At 38.6% G+C, this 20,652-nt stretch overlaps 1 protein-coding gene across 1 annotated transcript; it reads right to left on the reverse strand.

The window, feature by feature from the left end:
- Positions 1 to 747: 747 nt before the first annotated feature.
- Positions 748 to 20,363, reverse strand: LOC133515622 (uncharacterized). Its single transcript, XM_061848197.1, has 8 exons — positions 20,070 to 20,363; positions 16,845 to 16,977; positions 16,279 to 16,413; positions 13,960 to 14,099; positions 12,289 to 12,465; positions 9,693 to 9,730; positions 7,910 to 8,023; positions 748 to 1,340 (listed from the first exon to the last, which is right to left on the reverse strand). The coding sequence occupies exons 1-8, from the start codon at positions 20,145 to 20,147 to the stop codon at positions 1,127 to 1,129; spliced, it is 1,029 nt and encodes a 342-aa protein (XP_061704181.1). The 5' UTR covers positions 20,148 to 20,363; the 3' UTR covers positions 748 to 1,126.
- Between the last annotated feature and the right edge of the window lie 289 nt (positions 20,364 to 20,652).

Here is a 20,652-nt window from a genome sequence, read left to right on the forward strand (position 1 = left end):
ATATATATATATGGAGTATGCATTGCTACATCTTTCCTAACCCCAGACCTACCATACGCTAACGCTTAAAGACAGCTGAAGTGTGCGAAAGGGAAGCCATCACGTATATCAACACCCCATGAGTGCGAAAGAAGCAGACTACCTATGAGAGAAAGTGACCATTTGTGTTCGATAGTAGCCATTAATGACTAACCTCGTAGCACCGCAATTTTTAATTTTTAATATATAAATCAATTGGGAAGATAACTAATAAAAATTGTTGCAGTCAAGATAGTGTTATGTTCTGTGCTGGATTGCAGTGTTAAGGTCAGTTCTCGAACTATATGTTGCACTTGTCGCAGGCTTAAAAAAAATGGTTTGGTGATAAGTTTAAGTACCGTGAGGTACATTTTTTTAAATGAAGGTACTTAATAGTACAAATTAGGTACAAAAATATGGTAAACTTATTAATTTTTTATTTAGGTACAACCGCCATTCTGACTCTCATAAAATATCTCCATATTAAATTTAATCTAAATCGATTCAGCGGTTCAAGCGTGAAGAGCTAACAGACAGACGGAGAGTTACTTTCGCATATATAATATTAGTATGGAGTTATGGATAAGTAAGCTTACAGTGCTCACTCCATACAACTCTACTCTTACTATTATTTAATAAGTTGCATGGAAGATTTATATTATAATTACTGAATTTTCGTAAAGCTCGTTTACTACTTACATATATACTACCTATTAAAAATAAAACAACTTTATTTTCGTAAGAACAGCACTAAATATTTATTAAAACTTAAACAAAAAATATAGGTAAGGTTAAAATAGCAATTAAGGAATTGACAAACAAATATCTACTTTGTTACAATGGTTAGTGGTTTTGGTCATCTCGTGGTAAAAGTAGGCTGTATAGGTACAGTCGACGTCAAAGACGTTTAAACTTTTGTACCCTCTCCTCTGTAATAAGGCGAAATATGTATACACATACTTCATCTGTACTACTGCATACTGATGCTAGTTAATTATAACCTAATTGGCTACTGAAACATGAAATAGGTAGGTATATGGTAGTCATTGTGCAATTTTTAACATAGTGACGGATGATAGTTGTCAGAAGTCCTAATGCTACGCGATGTTTACATATAGTTCGGTTTCAAGGCCGATTTGAGCCGACGGGCCGGCGGGCTGTAGTCGGGCGCCGGGACTGGCGGCGCAGGCGGCCAGGGGTCGCGCCGCCACTGCTCACCCGCGGCGGGGCTCGCCCGCGGCCTCCGGGGTTCCTCCATGTACGAGAATGGCATCGGCGCTGGAGTGTGTTGCCAAGAGTTGGAGCGGTCATAATCTCGGTTGCTAAACAAAAAATATATATTACAGTTTCTAGTGTAGCCTTATACTAATTGGCTGCCTACTTATTTCCTTTATTATCTTTTTAATTACATTCCCTGTCTCCTTGTTCCAGTAATTATAATTTAACAGTATACACCGTGTATTTATTGAATTCTGTTAATTTCGGGGTATCGGTAAGTACGTTTAAGGAAACTAAATGGCATAGTTAGTTTTTATAATTTTTAATTTTTTTTAATTTTTATAAAAAAGTGATTAAATGTTGCATATAGCGTAGTTGTAACACGGGCCTTACATTTAACTCAACCAAACAATTGAAAGCGGTGACATCTCAATCTCATTTCCAACATCGATCGTCCGAGATAGCACGTACGTTTAGTAGCAAATGTATTAGCTCGTACCAAACACTAATCAATATGTAAATAGGCCCTAAGGGAAGTGTACACGCTCGTAAGAGCCTTATAAGATAAAAATTAATTATTGATTATCTCCAAAATGGAGTTAATTAGAATACTTTGAGAAAGTTACTTATTTATTATCCGCGCGAGCGCTAGTGCTGAACAGTCATGTTTACGATTGCTCCGTAATAAACAAATAAACAAACAGTGTTAAAGCATATATTCCACAAAGACTAAAACGGATTATAGTGAAGTGTCCAGTGACTTTTTACTTGGCAGTATGACTTCCCCAAAGAAAACTTGTGATGGCTGTTTTAGCATTATTAAAGAACAGGAACACCTCAAATGTTGCACCTGCGCCAGCATCTACGATCTCGAGTGCGCTAATGTCAGTAAAACCGTGTATAATACTATGACAACAAGCAGCAAAAACACTTGGCTGTGCCAGGGCTGTATCTGTAAGGTACCTAAGGGTAACAACACCAATACGCCAGTAAGGGGACTGCTGTCGGCGCAGTACGAGGTCTCAATATTAGATGTCAGTACCTGCTCAGATCAACCTGCAATTACGGATAGACAAAACGTTACTCTTCGTCGTCATCAAGAAAACAGGACACGATCTAATAGAAAATCTAGCGACGCAGAGGACGAAAACGCAACATTGGACAGCCTGAAAAAAGTAATTCGTGAGGAGTTACAAGTAGCGCTGAACGAGCGCCTGGAGAAATTAATAAGCAAAATTATTAGGAACGAATTTGCAAGCATACGGCAAGCAGTAGGACAGTTAGAAAACAGGTGCGTCGAACTGCGAAACCTATTAGAAAAAAATATAAATAGAGCGAATGCTGCAACAGAATAACCTCGCTTCTCAAGACCAGCATAATGAGGACAAGTCGGACCAATTGTCGAAATCTAGTCCGAGCCCTTATGAAGCGGGTAAAGCTGAAATGATATCTGAGCCGGAGAAAACTAAAACATACAACGTGCAGTCTAAGAGCGAGAGAGCCAAGGAGAGCACAGTAGGTGTTAGCGACGTCATCGTGGAGGATTGTGTGAACGTCGCTGGGGCTAGCGTTCGCAGCGATAACGACGCAGATTGGCACGAGGTGCGATACGAAAAGAAAACACGGAAATCTGCGAACTTATGTAATGGTATCCGTAGCTGTGAGGATCGCAGTATTGTGCAAGCAACGGTTGGAAACCGCAGCAGCGGCGGTGACTTCAGCAGCGGTGGCGGCGGGCAGGGCCATGGCCGTGAGCGCGCATCACATAAAACTGACAATATTTATGGCCATGTGTGCCGTGGTACGGCTGTGCCGGGCGCTACCGCACTGCGCGCTGCAGAACGCATGCGGCAGCTTCACCTTTGCTACGTGCAAGAGGGCACTACAGCGGAACAAGTGTGTTCTCATCTTACCACTATCTGTAGTTCTGACGTCTGCACCGTTGATGTACTCAAATCACGTGGGAATTATTCATCGTTTAGGCTTGGAGTACCCAGTAAGTACAGTGAGTTAATACTGTCTCCGAATAACTGGGCTGAAGGCATTTGTATAAAACCCTGGCGGCAGAACTTTCGTGGGCGCCACGGGGAGGGGCGCGTCAGCGGCTCCTCCTCGGTTTAAAACATTAAATTTCTACTACCAAAACGTGCGTGGTTTGCGGTCTAAAACAGATATGTTCCACAGTAATGTAACCCAATGTAATTTCGACTGTATAGCACTAACTGAAACTTTTTTAACAAGCTCTGTGTGCGACGGCGAGCTTTTTCCCAGTGAGTGGACTGTGGTGCGCCGTGACCGCGCGGGGGATGCCGGCTGGGGCGGAGTGCTGTTGGCCGCACGCGAGTGTTACTCGATTCGTGTTCTGCATGATATTGACGGCCTTACACCTGATAAGGAATTGTTACTTGCCATAGTTAGTTATAAGAATTTTAAATTTCTATGTTGTGTTGTGTATCTGCCTCCCTGCTATAATGAGGAGCGGTATATGAGTGTATTATCTTGTATCGAGAATGCTGTGTGTAAATATCCAGACTTAAATTTATTGCTTCTCGGTGATTTCAATCTTAACTCGTTTAATTCCAACGTAAAAACAAATTTTGAAATTTTTTGTAATTTTTGTAACCTAGTTCAATATAATAGTATAAAAAATAACCATGGGAGCATTTTAGACCTCGTGCTGAGTGATCTCGACAACAACATGCTAACCGTAATTTGTAGCAGTGAGCTGCTAGTGCCAATGGATGCGTACCACCCACCACTTGTGGTGTCGGCGTCGTGGCCGTGCGGCGCGCCACCGCCGCCGCCTACGACTCCGCGCCCGCGCGATGCGTGCTGTCCGGACTGGGACTGGCGTAAGGCTGACTACAGGGCGCTCTACCCAGCCCTGGCCGCCATCGATTGGGCTGATCTCCTTGTTGCCACTGAAGTTGACAGTGCTGCTGAGATCTTTTATGAGAAACTCTACTCCTGTATTAGCCTATTCGTCCCCTTAAGAAACCGCTGTAGAGTCGATTCACAATACGTTTACCCGAAATGGTACACTGCAGAAATAATTCGTTATATCAAATTAAAGTATTTTCATTTGAAGAGGCTTAGGCAGGAGGGGAAGGATTACAATAGGTATATGTTTAAGTATTACAGAACGCATGTTAAAAACCTGATCAGTAGAGCTTATAAACTGTATATACAGGCTGTGCAAAATAATATTATTAGTTGCCCGGTAAAATTCTGGGAATATATTAAAGATAAAAAAAGTGAAAGGCAGCACCGCGATAAATCTTTTACTTTTGAGGGCCGTGATATCAGCGGGCAGGACGCGGCGGACGCCTTCGCTAAATATTTCAGCTCGGTGTTCCAACAGGAAAGGCCGCGCTTGGACGCTGAAGCTGCGGCTCGCGTAGCCCACTCCTCTGGTGACTCTCGGTCGGTCTCGATCCCCTCCATTACTGAGGCCGACTTTAGAGCGGCAACGCAAAAACTTAAACCGCGGTCTTCTGGAGGGCCCGATGGTATCCCCGTGTTTTTGGCTAAAGATTGTGCTTCCGCCTTGGTGACTCCCTTGTTGTACGTTTTTAACCTCTCGCTTAAAGAATCAATTTATCCTAGGCGTTGGAAAAAAATCCAGAGTTACGCCGGTTCCCAAAGGAGGATCCGATATGGACATCACTTCTTTCAGACCCATAGCCGTACTGTCTGTATTTGGTAAAATATTTGAAATGACTCTTAACCGGCACATAAGTCAACAGATATCCGATCGTTTGCACCCCAGTCAGCACGGTTTCCGCAAAGCCAGATCTACCACCACAAACCTAGTTGCTCTAGCTGACTACGTCAGCAGTGAGATGGACGCTGGACGCCAGGTCGACGCTGCGTATTTCGACTTTAGGAAAGCATTCGACCTGGTTGACAGCGACATCTTGCTGGGGAAGCTGGCACTGCTGGGCTTCACGCCAAAGCTTTTAAGTTTCTTCGCCAGTTACTTGGGCGAACGGCAGCAGTTTGTCAGGGTAGGTGGCTTCGAATCAAATGATTACTACACGCTTTCTGGGGTGAGTCAGGGCAGTACTCTGGGGCCTACATTGTTTATTTTAATGATAAACGATTTGCCTGACACAATTCGCTCAGCTGATTGTTTGCTTTTTGCGGACGACCTAAAGTTGTTGTTCGGCGTCAGAAGTATGGTGGATAGCGCTGCATTGCAGAGCGATATCAATGCAGCAGCTGAATGGAGTGTAGAAAACCGGCTGCCTTTTAATACAGCAAAATGCAAGGTCATTACCTTCTCACGTAAGCGCTCGCCACTTTTAGCCGATTATAGCCTGGGGAACGTTGGTTTGGAAAGAGTTCAGGAAATTAGGGACCTAGGTTTAGTCTTAGATACTAAACTGGATTTCCATAAATACGTAACTGGTATTTGTAAGCAGGCTAGTAAAACCCTAGGTTTCGTCATGAGGGCGTCGAAGCAGTTCCATGTCGGAGTCGCTGTGGTTCTATACAGTGCCTATGTCCGTAGTAGGTTGGAATATGGGGCTGTTATTTGGGATCCCTACGAGGCTAAATACTCCTTGATGGTGGAAAGAGTACAGCGTAAATTCGCCCGCTGGTTGTATCGCAAAGCCTACGGGTATTATCCATACCTGTACCCTTCATTGTTTGTCTCTGGGATGGTTGGGCTAGACACGCTTCGGATGAGGAGGAAGTTGTTGTTGTTAGTCCACTATCTTTCTATCGTACACCACAGAGTGGACTGCCCAGCTGTGCTAGAGAGGATCAGATTGGTGGTTCCGGTGAGAGTCCCCCAGGATATGAACTGCGTGGCGGTGGCGCCGCGCCGCCGGCCGGGCCTGTTGCAGCGCGTGTCCGCTCGCACGTGCCACGCTCGACACGCTCCTACCGCGCGCGCAATATCTTTACTGCACTTAATGCTCACTCAGTACGAGGAGGCTGACATGTTTGCCGGAAAATTTGCGCAATTATGTTGTATTGCCAAACAGTTCCTAAATAATTTGAATGAATCATGATTTGTTTTATTAGTATTTTTTTTTCTTTATTTAGTATTATTATTATTTTTTGTGAATGTATTTAGTATTGGTATTATTTCTCTCACTGACATATTTTCTCTTCATGTATAATTAATAATTTAGCGTGTAAGTGCTTTGGTGTAATGACATACTGTAAACTTGCATTGTATTTAAGTGAATAAATATAAATATAAATATAAAATACCCCACACGTATGGGTTTGACGAAAAAAAAATTTTTTTTAAATTGTGACGTTTAAAAAAAAACTACTCACTAGATCTCGTTCAAACCAATTTTCGGTGGAAGTTTGCATCGTAATGTGTATCATATATTTTTTTTAGATTTTTCATTCTGTTATTTTAGAAGTTACAGGGGGGGGGGGGACACACTTTTTTCACTTTGGAAGGTTCTCTCGCGCAAACTATTCAGTTTAGAAAAAAATGATATTAGAAACCTTAATATCATTTTTGAAAACCTATCCATAGATACCCCACATGTATGGGTATGATGAAAAAAATTTTTTTTTTAAATTTCATGACGTATTAAAAAAAAACTACTTACTAGATCTCGTTCAAACCAATTTTCGGTGGAAGTCTACATGGCAATGTATATCATATATTTTTTTAAGATTTTTCATTCTGTTATTTTAGAAGTTACGGGGGGGGGGGGGGGGACACACACACATTTTACCACTTTGGAAGTGTCTCTCGCGCAAACTATTCATTTTAGAAAAAAATTATATTAGAAACCTCAATATCATTTTTGAAGACCTATCCATAGATACCCCACACGTATGGGTTTGATGAAAAAAGATTTTTTGAGTTTCAGTTCTAAATATGGGCAACCCCCAAAATTTATAATTTTTTTTTTCTATTATTGTGTGAAAATCTTAATGCGGTTCATAGAATACATCCACTTACTAAGTTTGAACAGTACAGCTCTTATAGTTTCGGAAAAAAGTGGCTGTGAGAGAATCGGACAGACAGACGAACATGACGAATCTATAAGGGTTCCGTTTTTTGCCATTTGGCTACGGAACCCTAAAAATGAATGGGATTTTTTTTTGATTTAGGCATCCATGCCAAATTGCAGCTTTCTAGGACTAACGATCACGGACCAAGCCTCGGACAGACATGGCGGAAGTAGCTTGGGACAATATCACACCCACCTAACACCTAAAATAATTGGTCGAAAGCGTGTCTCGCAGATAAGCAGCAGTGTTGATCGCAAATATAGGCCACATATGACAGTTTAATTTGCGATTGTTCTTAATTCGTCCAGAGCAAAATGAAGCGCTTTTTATAATTACAGATTTTTTAAAATAAATAAGTTTGATGAATCTTGAATTGTATTATATTATGCTTGTATAATAAGCCATGAGAGGTCCAAAACAGTTATCCTATAATGTATGTACAGTCAGCGTCAAATACTTTGTAGCAGTCATTGTGTCCTAATAGTGCAGTACACCATACTAAATATATGGTGTACCGAACTATTTGACTACTTTGTACTTTGACTGCTACGAAGTATTTGACGCTGACTGTACCTAGTGGAATTCATAAAGTAGACAGATCTAAATTTTCATTTTCGTGCAACTGGTATACTATGTAGTTTGAGTATAACGATACTATTGGAGTGTGTCATGCACTTACTTGGAATAGTCCGACAGAGGCGTATGCGGTGGCACCTGTGGCGGTGCGGCCCTCAGCGGGCTGCGAGGGTGGTTGCGCGGCTCCTCTTCCACGAAACCACGGTTAATATGTTGGCTAATAAAATAAGACTTGGTAAGATTGTATGGCTCCACTATACGATGGCGCTTCGCTTGACCAGTGAGATGGACATGCGTTGGTGTTGGCTCCTGTACACACTGGACCAGCGAGATGGCCATGAGATGGTTGAAACGCAACTGCCCGATATAGTTCAGAGGGCCTACCGCGAACCACGTGTAGAGGAACTATAAACAGCGGTACTTCACTATGCCGCGCTGTAGGCGTAGCTTCAATATGTTGGGTAAGAGAATCATTTTAAGGTAGGCACATTGAATACATTCTACGTTGTGTGAACATCAAGTGTGTCGTCACCTTGAAAGTACCTATAGCAAGAATTACAGGTAGGTAACATTTAATTTTGTTCAACGTATGTAAGTATGCGGAACTTGTTAATGTTTTGGATACGATATGTTTTGATGTTTCATAGCTAATTTGCGGTGCAAGTGCTACGCCGTAGCGATTTCTGTGTAGAGGTATAGCCGAGCTGTTCAAAATATTTTTCATTTCTCATGCTCTGAAAGTAGATCGTTGTTGTTCTAAAAAGTGTGCAGAAAATGATACGTCCATCCTCCAGAGCACTGTTCTTTCGTGAGAGTCAGAATGGCGGGTGTACCTAAATAAAAATAAATGAAAAGCATATCATATTTTTGTACCTAATTTGTACTATTTAGTACCTCCGTTAAAAAAAATTGTACCCAAAGTTAGTAAGTGTGTAGATGATTTTCTGAGTTATTTGAACTTAACAGATTATAAATTAAAGGTACTAAATCCTGGCTTAATAAAAATAATTGTACCTTAGCGTTTTTTTCTTAAAAATGAGATCGATAACTTGAAAAATTATAACGCCTGCAAAAGTGTATAGCAAGCAAAATATAAATGAGTAAAACTTGGAAACCAAAAATAAAATGGCTCATATATAATTGAATATGAAGGTACAAAAATTTGGCTTTTATAGAATTTACCAATAACCACGGGAATATGGCGTAATAAAGTACACCCGCCATTCTGACTGTCAGGATGGCGGGTGTACTGTTTTTTGGTGATAACTTTAAGTACCGTGAGGTACAATTTTTTTAAAGGAGGTACTAAATAGTGCAAATTAGGTACAAAAATGTGGTATGGTTTTCATTTAATTTTATTTAGGTACACCCGCCATTCTGACTCTCACGTTCTTTCTAAGTACTTTTTATTTCTCTTTTTTACGATAAGCAATTAAAATTTTGGTTATAAATGGATTTGTTCTACAATTTTCATTTTGATAATGAACTCCGCATTCTATATATAACTATATTTTTACGTAAATTGTTAATTAAAAGTACCTACATTCAAGAAATACTAATGTAGTTAATACTTTGGCATATTTTTTTTAAATGTAGTGTATTTTACTTTCCTCTTATTCCAAATGGAAAGTGGAGAGTTTAACTAGGGTGAAAGGCATCATTTCTGTCTCGGACTATAAACTACCGCGACATAAATTGATGCCTTTCATCCCTTGGTTAAGAATCTACTATTATTTTGGTTTTATTGGTTATACCACTTAGGTATGACTATACCAAGTATAATTTTATTTTCACCTACGGCTCATAAAATATATCTCGGGACTCATACATATGACATATAGGACTAGGTACTTTGCACACTTGTAATAAAATGTATATTTACTTACTCATATGCGTGAATCGCTCCCACTTTGTGTATGGAATGCTGCAATTAAAATAAAACAGTGCATGTAAAATTAATTTACGTAAGTAACTAAATCTCTTTTATTTGGGTGCAAAGAAATCGGACCACCCCAGCATTTATATATTTTTTTCAATTTCTGTAAAAACTGTAAGCACTACTATGACACATTATATATAACTAATGAAAGTTTGGCTTTTCCTCTATAAATTGATGTGATTTTCACAGGTTTGCTGCCAATACTTTCAGACTTTCAGGGCCAAGAACGTTGCCGCCCTAAAAATGCGTACTGGAGTAAAACTTATGCATAATGGGAAAACTGTGATTTAAAAGGAAATTTAAGAAAAATTAAAACAATTTTCAGCATTTTAATACCGTGTATTGCCTCCTCTAGCCCTACGACATGCAGTCATACGGTTTTTACAAGCTTTTATTTAACTTGCCCTGTTTGTATGTATGGGACAAATCTTGCAAGTTAAATTTGACCCACTTCTCGGTTTCCGATGAAGCTGAAAATTTGCATACATATGACAGTCGGGTGACAATGCAATATTATGGTACCATTAAGCTGATCTGATGATGGAGACAGGAGGTAGCCATAGGAACTCCGTGATAAAACAACGCAACCTAATTGTGTTTCGGGTTTTTAGAATTGTCTCTATGAGTATTAGTTGCCTGTAAAAAAAAAACACAGTCAGCGATAAAAGCTTGTACCAAAAATGAAATTTATGCCAAAAACTTATTCATCGATCTTTTTTTTTTTTTACAGTGTCTTGCTTGAAGGATGCCCACCCTTTCTTCTTTGATCGCAGTCTTTATCTTCAATAAAGTTTCAGGGGCGGGATTTCTGGCCCGGATTCTTCTTTTCAGCTAGTTCCAAATGTGCTCGATCGGGTTTAGGGCAGGACTTCAGGCTGGCCATTCCATGACTCTGATATCGGCCACCTCCAGGTACTCCTTAGTTATCCGGGCTGTATGCGGCCGAGCGTTATCTTACATGAAGATGAACTCATCGCCAATATAACCCGCAAATGGGACGACATGATCAGCCAGGATTTCCTCTACGTACCGACGTGCAGTCAAACCGCCTGAATTCGGCCTGGTAGCTGGCCCTGTGATGAACACAACATCGGTATTCGCTTCCAGATAAATACCAGCCCAGACCATGATGTGATTGTGAGAACCGCTCCCCAGGCCTTTGTTAGACTCGTGCCCGTCCGTCATTGCCAAACAAAGTTATTCTACACTCGTCGGAAAAAAGTACGGGACTCCATTGCTGAAGGGTCCATTCTTCATGTTTGCGAGCGAAGACGCGTCGTGCTCCACGGTGTAGTGGGGTGAGTTTTGGACCATTTGTATCTCTGTGGGCTGTCAATTCCTTCTTCTTCAGTCGTCTCCTAACTGTCCATCGACTGATAGACACATTCCTGGTCTTGAAGAGCTTCTGCTGAAGCTGAACAGCATTCAGTCGATGATTTCGTAGCGAGGTAACAACGATGAAACGGTCATCTCTCTCAGAAGTACTGCGAGTTCTGCCAGTTTCGCGTCTGATCGTTGTGGAACCTTTAGAAGACACTTTGATGACTTCGATAGGTTCAGAGCTATAACCGCGAAAATTGAAGTTCGTCAATTGCGGGCATTTTTCTCTGTCTATCTAATTATGTCTTAGTGAGAGTAAAAGAGAAAGATCCCCGCAATTTGCTAATTTCGGTTTTTGCGGTAGGCCCCTGTTGTCGAGCCACTGCACGTTGACTAAGCCGTCCCTGCAATAGGGCAACTGCTTGGCCAGCTTCAGTCGGGGTAGTATCCATTTTTCTTTAGTTTTTCCAGGTTCCGTCGATGAGAGTAGTGTTCAGGAAGACGTATCAATCACAAATGATCATAAACAATGATAATGACTGGTTTTATACCTAATGATAAGTGGTTAATTAATGCATGCGTTAATGAGGCAGTTGGAGGGGGATGATTTCCAGGCCCATATTTTGCACAATATCCATCCCCACCCCTGAATATTGATGTCAATTGATAGGGCAGAAAATTATCTACCACGTCGTATCTAAATTATCATGATCGAGCTTTCAGTTTTTACAGAAATTGAAAAAAAAAAAAATAATGCTGGTCCGATATCTTTGCACTCGAGTGTATTATTCTCGGTGCTTAATTTGGGACTAGGTCAATCCGTGTAAGATTGTCCCCTAATATATTTTTATTTATTTGTATTGTGTCGCTATCAATTGAATTTAACTAATAGAAATTTTGTATGTGTGTGTCAGCGTGTTATTTGGATCTGAACTTCGGAATAAAATTGAAATGAACTAAGCAAATACTTCATTAAAACACTATGATGCATAATATAGTGTACAGTCTCGTCTGAAAACTGTGCCAAAAATGTGTATACACTACCTTAATATATGGGCAATAAAGTCGTGTATACATGTTTATGGCACTTTTTTCGTATCGATATTTTCAGACGTGATTGTACCTACTGCTCAACAATAGAAATAGGTGGAAACTATGTATGAGTTAACGTTAGAACCTTGAGACAATAAACATGAGATACGAGATTTTTTTTAAAGACTCACCTCTTCGGTTCGAAGTTGATTCCTGTAGTTAGAAGCATATATTGCTAATACTATAAGTAGAACAATATTTATTACAGGAGCAAGGAATCCCTTCAGAGCAATTGTCATGAAAAGCAAAGAGCCTAGTCGAAGAACATCATTCAAATAATTACTTGCGATTCCTGGAAAATGGATTTCCTAAAACAAACGAGTTATTACGGTTACAGAAAAGTTACAAACCGCGAACACCGGCGTTCACAAATTTCTTTCTCTTTTACTCCAATTAAGGCGTTATTAGAGTGGCAGAGAAAGAAGTCAGCAATTTACGAACTTCGGTGTTCGCGGTAGGCGTAGATATCTATCCCACCACGCATAATATCCGTAAGCAGAAAAGGAAAACTCATGCAAATACTGACTGTATTCTCGCATCGTTAATCCCCAATTAGTGCTGGTTTTCCGATTGCTGTTGCTTAATTTCATTAAAGTGCATGTTCAGATATTTTTGTGCACCTTGGCTGCTCCGATCTATGTGATGGCGACTGTACAGTAAGGTATTAAATATCGCCACATATAAATAGGCAATAAGGTCCAGTATACATATTTTTGACACTTTGTCACCTTGGCTCGGCCCCCTGGCGTAGTTTAGGGAGTATGTGAATTGTGGCTAATATGCATAAATTGAATAATTCTTCAAGGCTTTCCTTTCACCAATGTTCTTAACTATTGGGTACGGTAAAAATATATTTTTTAACTCTAAATCCGTTACATCCTTCATATAAAACGAGAACCAAATAAAAAAATACGGTGTAGATGTGTACGAATATTGTAGGTATAGCCGGTCAAAAACTTGGTCAATAGAAAAAAAACGGCAAATCCAAATTTTCTATGGGACGATAACCTTTCGCGCCTACATTTTTAAATATAAATGACACTAGTATATGTTTTTTATTCTAGAGTCTGTGCGGAAAGAGAAGCGTCGTGAAATGTAAGAGAACCCGTAAGGGATTAGACTTAAATAAATAAAAAAACAGATAAAATTGTCAGGTAAAGTTGGCTGGCGCCAACAGTAAACTGCTTCGACCGGCCAACCTATATTGCATTAAATTATGCTCCTATACGACGGACGACGACGCGTAGATAGATTTGATATGCCTATTTATTAAAAATGAAATGCAAGGTGACAGAAAAAACCAAATCGTTACGTCAATTTAAAAACTTATTACTAATTTAAATAAACTATCGGCCCGATTCGAAGAATCAGATACGATAACGATAAGTTCAGTGGCAGCATCATGGTTCCATTTTTATCGCTTGTCACTATGTCCGTCACTTTCGCACTTACATACTTATTGTTAGAACGTGACAGGCTTGGTGACAAATGATAAAGAGCCGACCATCTTAGCCCTATTGGTTTAGATAAGTTCTCATTAAGATATCGTTTGTATGTCGTATAATTGACAGAAACAGCTCGATTCGGGCAACCAATGTCACTGACGTTAGAAATATCGTAGATAGATCTTATTGGGATCACAGCGAAACCGAAATAAACGTCAAATTTGACATGTCGTTTAGCTGTCGATCTTTTAGAGATCTTTCCAAGACCTTAAACGTGTCTTAATCATTGTTCGATTCGGGCCGTGTAACTAGTTCATACTTTAGTTATATTTCTATTAGTTGATGGTACATACTTACCATTGTGTAACTCATTTCCGCATAATCTTTTCCAAAGAAGACAGCGTATGTTATATCGACCACTAATGACGCTACACATATACAAATATATGTCCATATGGTGGCAAATAAGAGCCCAGTTTTGTTATTAACAGCGATCACTGAAACATGATAAGTACCTGTGGGTAAGTTATGTCGATGATAAGGTTTAACTGTTAGTGAAATGTGTGAATACACACAGGCATGAGGTGAAATATCTACCTCATAAACACCTATAGGTAAAAAACTTTACTAAAGCCCCGCTTGCATGTGTGCGAATAGACATTCCATTTCTGGAATTTGTAATATAACGTATAGTTTGCAAACTCATTATTTGTTTGTCTTTCAAGTGTGATTATTCCTGGCCACTTATGATTCTATGTAAAACGTACTGATTATATGCTCTTTGCTATGTATTGTCGTAATAAAAATAAATATCTTAGTTATCAATTTCGAGAAATTATTATCTTCGTATTTTTTGCGTCGTTCATGAATATACAAAATAATACAGTTTACCATAGAAGCACATTGAAAATGCGCTCCGGCGCGGCCCGACTCCAGCCGGTCAGTGCGTATCGTACATTATTGTCATCAAAATTAGTTCCACGGATATCCTTCGATAAACCCTTTTATGGCATTTTGCGCTAAATCCTATACATTGTATTGTCATCCGTGTTTGTTTTGTCATGAATAAACGTATGTTCTTTCTTTCAAACAAATTGGAAATTACTCGTAGCTAAATCTGGCGAGTAGAGTAGAGGATAGCCGATAAAAAGTGCCCTGTAGGGCCAAGATGGTCGGCTCTTAATCATTTGTCACCATGCCTGTCACGTTCTAACAAGTATGATATAGATATTTTATACCTATACACCGTGTTTTTTTTGATTTGCTTTAATTTCAAGGGTGCATTCCTGAGCTTAAATTAAGTAACTTTCTCAAATACACCGGTATTCTAATTAACTCCATTTCGGAGATAATCAATGTTTTATTTTTATCTTATAAAGCCCTTACGAGTGGGTACACTTACCTTAGGGCCCGTTCACATATTGATTAGTGTTTAGTACGGGTTAATACATTTGCTACTAAACGTAACTACTATCTCGGACGATCGATGTTCGAAATGACATTGACATGTCACAGTTTTCAATTGTTTGATTGAGATAAATGTAATGCCCGTGCAACAACAACGCTATATGCGACATTTAATTACTTTTTATAATAAAAAAATGTTAAAAAAAATTAATTTTTTTTTTTTTTTTTGGAAAATTAACTATGTCATGTAGTTTCCCTAAACGTACTTACAAATACCCCGAAGTTAACGGAATTCAATAAAAACACGGTGTATATATTTAGCTTTGAAATCTCCAAACTCAAAGATTTGTTAACGTTGTTTAAAAATTAACATTTGTGAAACTCTGACGCTGTTTTACACACTACACTACCAAATGAAAACTTTAGGGTCTCTGCTAGATATTTAAAATTGATTTACCTGTCTTTTAAAACCATTGTTTAATTTTTTTTTACGTTTTAGTATCTTACAACGTTTTACAGTAGGCACATAGTATGGCCCTTTAAATTTTCACATAGGCATGGAAAGTGCTTATTCCCGCACTAAGTACTCGTACTGTAATAGTTCATAATTGCAGAGGCCGGGAAAGAGCAATTGACGAAGGATGAGTTTCGATTTTGTCGGACGACGCGAAATAAGACGAACGAATCTACGAATTGCTGTTCCTGCCGAGGTATATATAGTGCTTTCCTCCAAACATGCGAAGAAATAAGGTAAAATAATCATAATTTACGCATCAACCAGCACTCAAATCGAACCTTCACATCAAAAACGTCAAAACAATTTCCCTCGTCAATTATCTGAAAAAAGTTAAAGGCACAACTTTTTCACCCATTCAGTACCATTCAATATTCGTTCATTCAATATAATTGTGCAATATAAGCTGCATGTGCACGCACAAAATCATTAAAAAAATATAAACGTATGTTACGTATGGCACCTTCGGTTTTTCGGACCAGACTCAATCGTTTGGCTCGCGGCTCTATACTATTAATTCGTATACAAAAAAATAATTTGCTCATTGAAATTAGGCAACCGTTTTGTTTAATACGATGCCAAATAAACATATTTTTTGGTGCGATAAAAAATATAGTTGCCTTATGTACCTACAATCCATAAATTATCAAAACCCACAAACACAAAGTGTACCCTGTTTGATTCCATTAGGTATACTACGTTTATTTTTTTGCTATTTACCCTAATAATAAGCTAATTAGATAATAATGAATTACCAATTAGTGTGATGGCAGTTGCACAGCTTATAACGGAAGCAGTCAAAATAGCAATAACGAACACAAATACTGTATCTGGTGTCGTCAGTAGAACACCTGCTGGTGGCGACGATCCCGGGTTACCGCATGTGTCCGCTAAAAAAAAACAGCAACGGAAATAAATATCGACACCGAGATTAGTTGTCCATGCAGACGAGGAGTTATATGAGGGAGGGTAAATAAAAGGCAAACTAAGTTACTTATGTGTTTAACTCATAGGTATACTGTTACGTCGTAACACAAAACACCGATTTTTCCGGTTTGTAGCGAAATGCTTTGTAGAGGCGCAACAACCATGGGTCTCGTGAAATTAAGCGAACTACGTGTACGAAACGCCACAGCAAACGATCCATAATTATTAGCAGGAAATCAATTGTACGGTAGTTACGATACTCGTACGGGCTAGGGCGTAGCACTCGTAGCGCGACTGCCAATCGAAAAGTAGCTAGAATTCGAAAACTAGGAAGTTCATCTTATGAGGCCAATTTAAACATACACTGTATGGCTATATTACAAATATTACGTACCTTGTATATATATTCTGTAGAGTGTGTAGATGAAGTAACTATCTCCAGTGGCACCGGACAGCATTCCCGAGTCGCAACTGGAGCGGTAAACTAAAGCGAGGATACATAACACGATGTATATTGGTGATATTATCTGAAAACAAAAATGTTTAAGAACCTTTCTGAGAACATATTGACGTTGAAATTTTACCACGCGCATATTTCCGGTTAATCATCATAATTATATGCTGGATTTATTTTCTTCGGAAATATTTATGTTTTGAATATGGTTATATATTATGATGGTATGTATATGTACATATATGACATTTGTGTTAGGCTAACGATGTTCTACGAAACGGTATTTAACTTAACTTGGACACACAACAATTGGACGACCGGTCTGGCCTAGTTGGTAGTGACCCTGCCTACGAAGCCGATGGTCCCGGGTTCAAATCCTGGTAAGGGCATTTATTCCTGTGATGAGTTATGGGTGTTTTCTATGTATTTAAGTATTTGTAAATATTTATATATTATATATATCGTTGTCGAAGTACCCTCAACACAAGCCTTATTGAGCTTACTGTGGGACTCGGTTAATTTGTGTAATAATGTCCTATAATATTAAATAGGAACAAGCGCTGGTGGCCTAGCGGTAAGAGCGTGCGACTTGCAATCCGGAGGTCGCGGGTTCAAACCCCAGCTCGTACCAATGAGATTTTCGGAACTTATGTACGAAATATCATTTGATATTTACCAATCGCTTTTCGGTGAAGGAAAACATCGTGAGGAAACCGGACTAATCCCAGCAAGGTCTAGTTTACCCTCTGGGTTGGAAGGTCAGATGGCAGTCGCTTTCGTAAAAACTAGTGCCTACGCCAAATCTTGTGATTCGTTGTCAAGCGGACCCCAGGCTCCCATGAGCCGTGGCAACATGCCGGGACAAAGCGTGGAAGAAGAATATTAAATAGGAACAAATTTGAAAAAGGTGTCGCATAGCATACTACTAGAATATTTCATTAATATATTTAAAAAAAAGTAACAATGCATTTAACTTCGAGAGGTCTTGCTAGCGAGACGCAATAGTATTTTTTTCAATTCAACTGTTTATAAATAAAATAAGGTTCCAAATAAAAAATGGAGCACTTCCAGCAAACCTCCGAGTAGATGACTGAAAAACTGTAATTAGGTTTTTAGATACACAAACTTACGGAATATAAGTACACTATCTTTTAATATCCAAAAATAATAAGATCATAATAGGTAACTACATATGTATATAGACTATATATACCTAAGTATAATAAAAAGCGTAAAAAACTAATGTTAGTACTGAACCAAATCACAATTGATTGGAAAGCCAAAGCTCCTTCAAATTAGCTTTGAGTGGCCAAAGACAAACTGTTTACTGTCGGAAATAATCAATACGACCGCCGAAAACGTTTGCACTGTTAGCCAAAAGTATGAAAACAAAATCATGAAAGTAAAGCTTAATAAAAACTATTTTGTTAAAATTCGGTTAAGCCGTTTTTGAGGTTTTGCAAAAAAAACGCCTTAGTAGGGTGCAAATGTCGGCTGTTGCCCCTGTGGAGTCCTGCACTAAGGCTGGACATGCTCAGTGCAGGACTCAGCTCGTTGTAATCGATAGGTCCAACAAAAAAAAACTATTATGATTCAGACATAGACTACATATTAATGATAAAAATGGGAAATCAGAATTTTTTATTTTCTTTTGATAATGTCGTAGGTAGTTAACAGTTTTCTATAGTATAGGCATGTTGTTTTATTTAGTATAAAGTAGGTACCTAGTAACGTTGTAGCAAAGTGTAGAGGAGGAGGAGGAAGCTGGAAAGGAGATTATATTGATCATGTTTATTGGAAGCGTCCTTCAGGTTTTCCTAAGCATTTCCCCTTTGGAAAACATATTTCATCTCAACAAAAACAACAACACCAACAAACTTTGATTAAAGTGATATGGAATGTTGTTATATTTTTCTATTGGTCTCAATTTCAATAAACATGATCAAAATAATTTCCTTTCCTTTACATTATAATGTTATAGAAAACTGCTACCTACGATATTTTCAAATTAATAATTATTTGCTAATATTGATACCCGAGCAAGTGAAAGATTCCAAAATTGAACCATGAGCGTAGCGAGTAGTTCGAGAAGTGGAATCTTGAGTGTTGCGAGGGTTTCAAGGCACGAAGGTGAAATCAACTTTGCCTCCGAGTGAAATACAACATTTTTCACCACAACAACGCAAGGAAACTATGAAACACCAAACCTAATCAAATCCAAATAAATATAATAAAAAATGTATCAATCAAAATCAGCATTTAAAAGTCAACTCGTCCAGCTAACATAAGGAAACAACTAAAAATTTGCACCTGATTACTTAGCCCTACATGTGGATAAAATCCAACTTTCTCCATACTTTCTCATTAGTTTTTGAATAATCAAGAGTTCCTTTACCGGTCGTTGTGGTGAAAAATAATAAATTCTGATTTTCCTTTCCTTGACAGATTTTTTAAATTTAACTTGCAATGCAACTATGTATGTTTGTATGGGTCAAATCTTGCAAGATCAATTTGTCCGAGTTCCCGGTTTCCGAAAAAGCTGAAAATTTGCATACATGTGTAAGTCGGGTGACAATGCAATATAAATAAATATTATAGGACATTATTACACATTTTAAAAAATTGTCTCTATGGGTAGATATTAGTTGCCTGTGCAAAGGAAAGTACAGTCAGCTATAAAAGCTTGTACCAAAAATGATTTATTTGCAATAAACTTATTATCATTAATGTGTATGTCTGTATCTGAATCACTGGTTGACAAGCAACTAGTCAGGCAACTACACAGCGGAACTAGTCAGGTATTTATTGATAAAAGTATTTTAACGACAGCAAAATTCTTTTAAAGGTCTTGGGGATATCTGTGCCTACAGTCGGTACTTGAAAAATAAAAAATTATCAGAGGTCGAGGTCTAAATAAAATCTCCAATGTAAACTACATTCGCTATGCATTCATAGGCGTTAGTTGGGTAGATAACGCACATTATTAAAATGGATTGTAACTTTGGCTAGATTAAAATATGTCTGTCGTTCAACGAATTACTAGGGACTAATTTTTTTTAGAAATTTGTCGTTTATGGACACATTGCACACACTGAGCAGGGATAGCTTATAATTTTAATACTTACAGTCTGTTGTTATTACTTTATCCTCGATGCAAGTACTTACAAGAGTTAATCCTGCCGACAGTAACGCAGCTAGAGAGAGTTCCGCAGGAATTTTCTGTTTATCGCTCCTTATATTCATATTGCGGAAGAAACAGTCACATTACATTCAATTGCAAAAATACACGTCGTACCAAGTTGGGTGTTATTTCACGAAGGGATTAAACACGCCGGAGGAACATTAATCGTATCGCGATAATTGTTATCGATATTAATAATGCGCAGGCCGCTATCTGCGACGAGTTCCTGAGATACGACCGAGAGTGTGACGTGTCAGGGCAAGGTTTCCCATACTATTGTACTTACTCGTAATACCTTGTCGTCCATTTACCTACAAAAGCATTACGAGTATTTCATCTGGATCACTACGCGTTATTGGTACCAACTTCGTCAAGAAATAATGTCGTTATATTAAATATAACGTATGTACAACAATACGTGCTACTGGGAGATAAACGTATTTTTATATATTTTTTATTTTATAATCAGCTTGTAATTAAATTTAAGTGTCGTACCTAACGTATTTGTTACAGCATTTAGATTTTTAGCAGGTATACGAAGAAGCGAATTTCGAAAATAATCTCGAT

This window comes from Cydia pomonella, chromosome 1 (genome assembly GCF_033807575.1).
Source record: "Cydia pomonella isolate Wapato2018A chromosome 1, ilCydPomo1, whole genome shotgun sequence".
NCBI classification, from domain to species: Eukaryota; Metazoa; Arthropoda; class Insecta; order Lepidoptera; family Tortricidae; genus Cydia; species Cydia pomonella.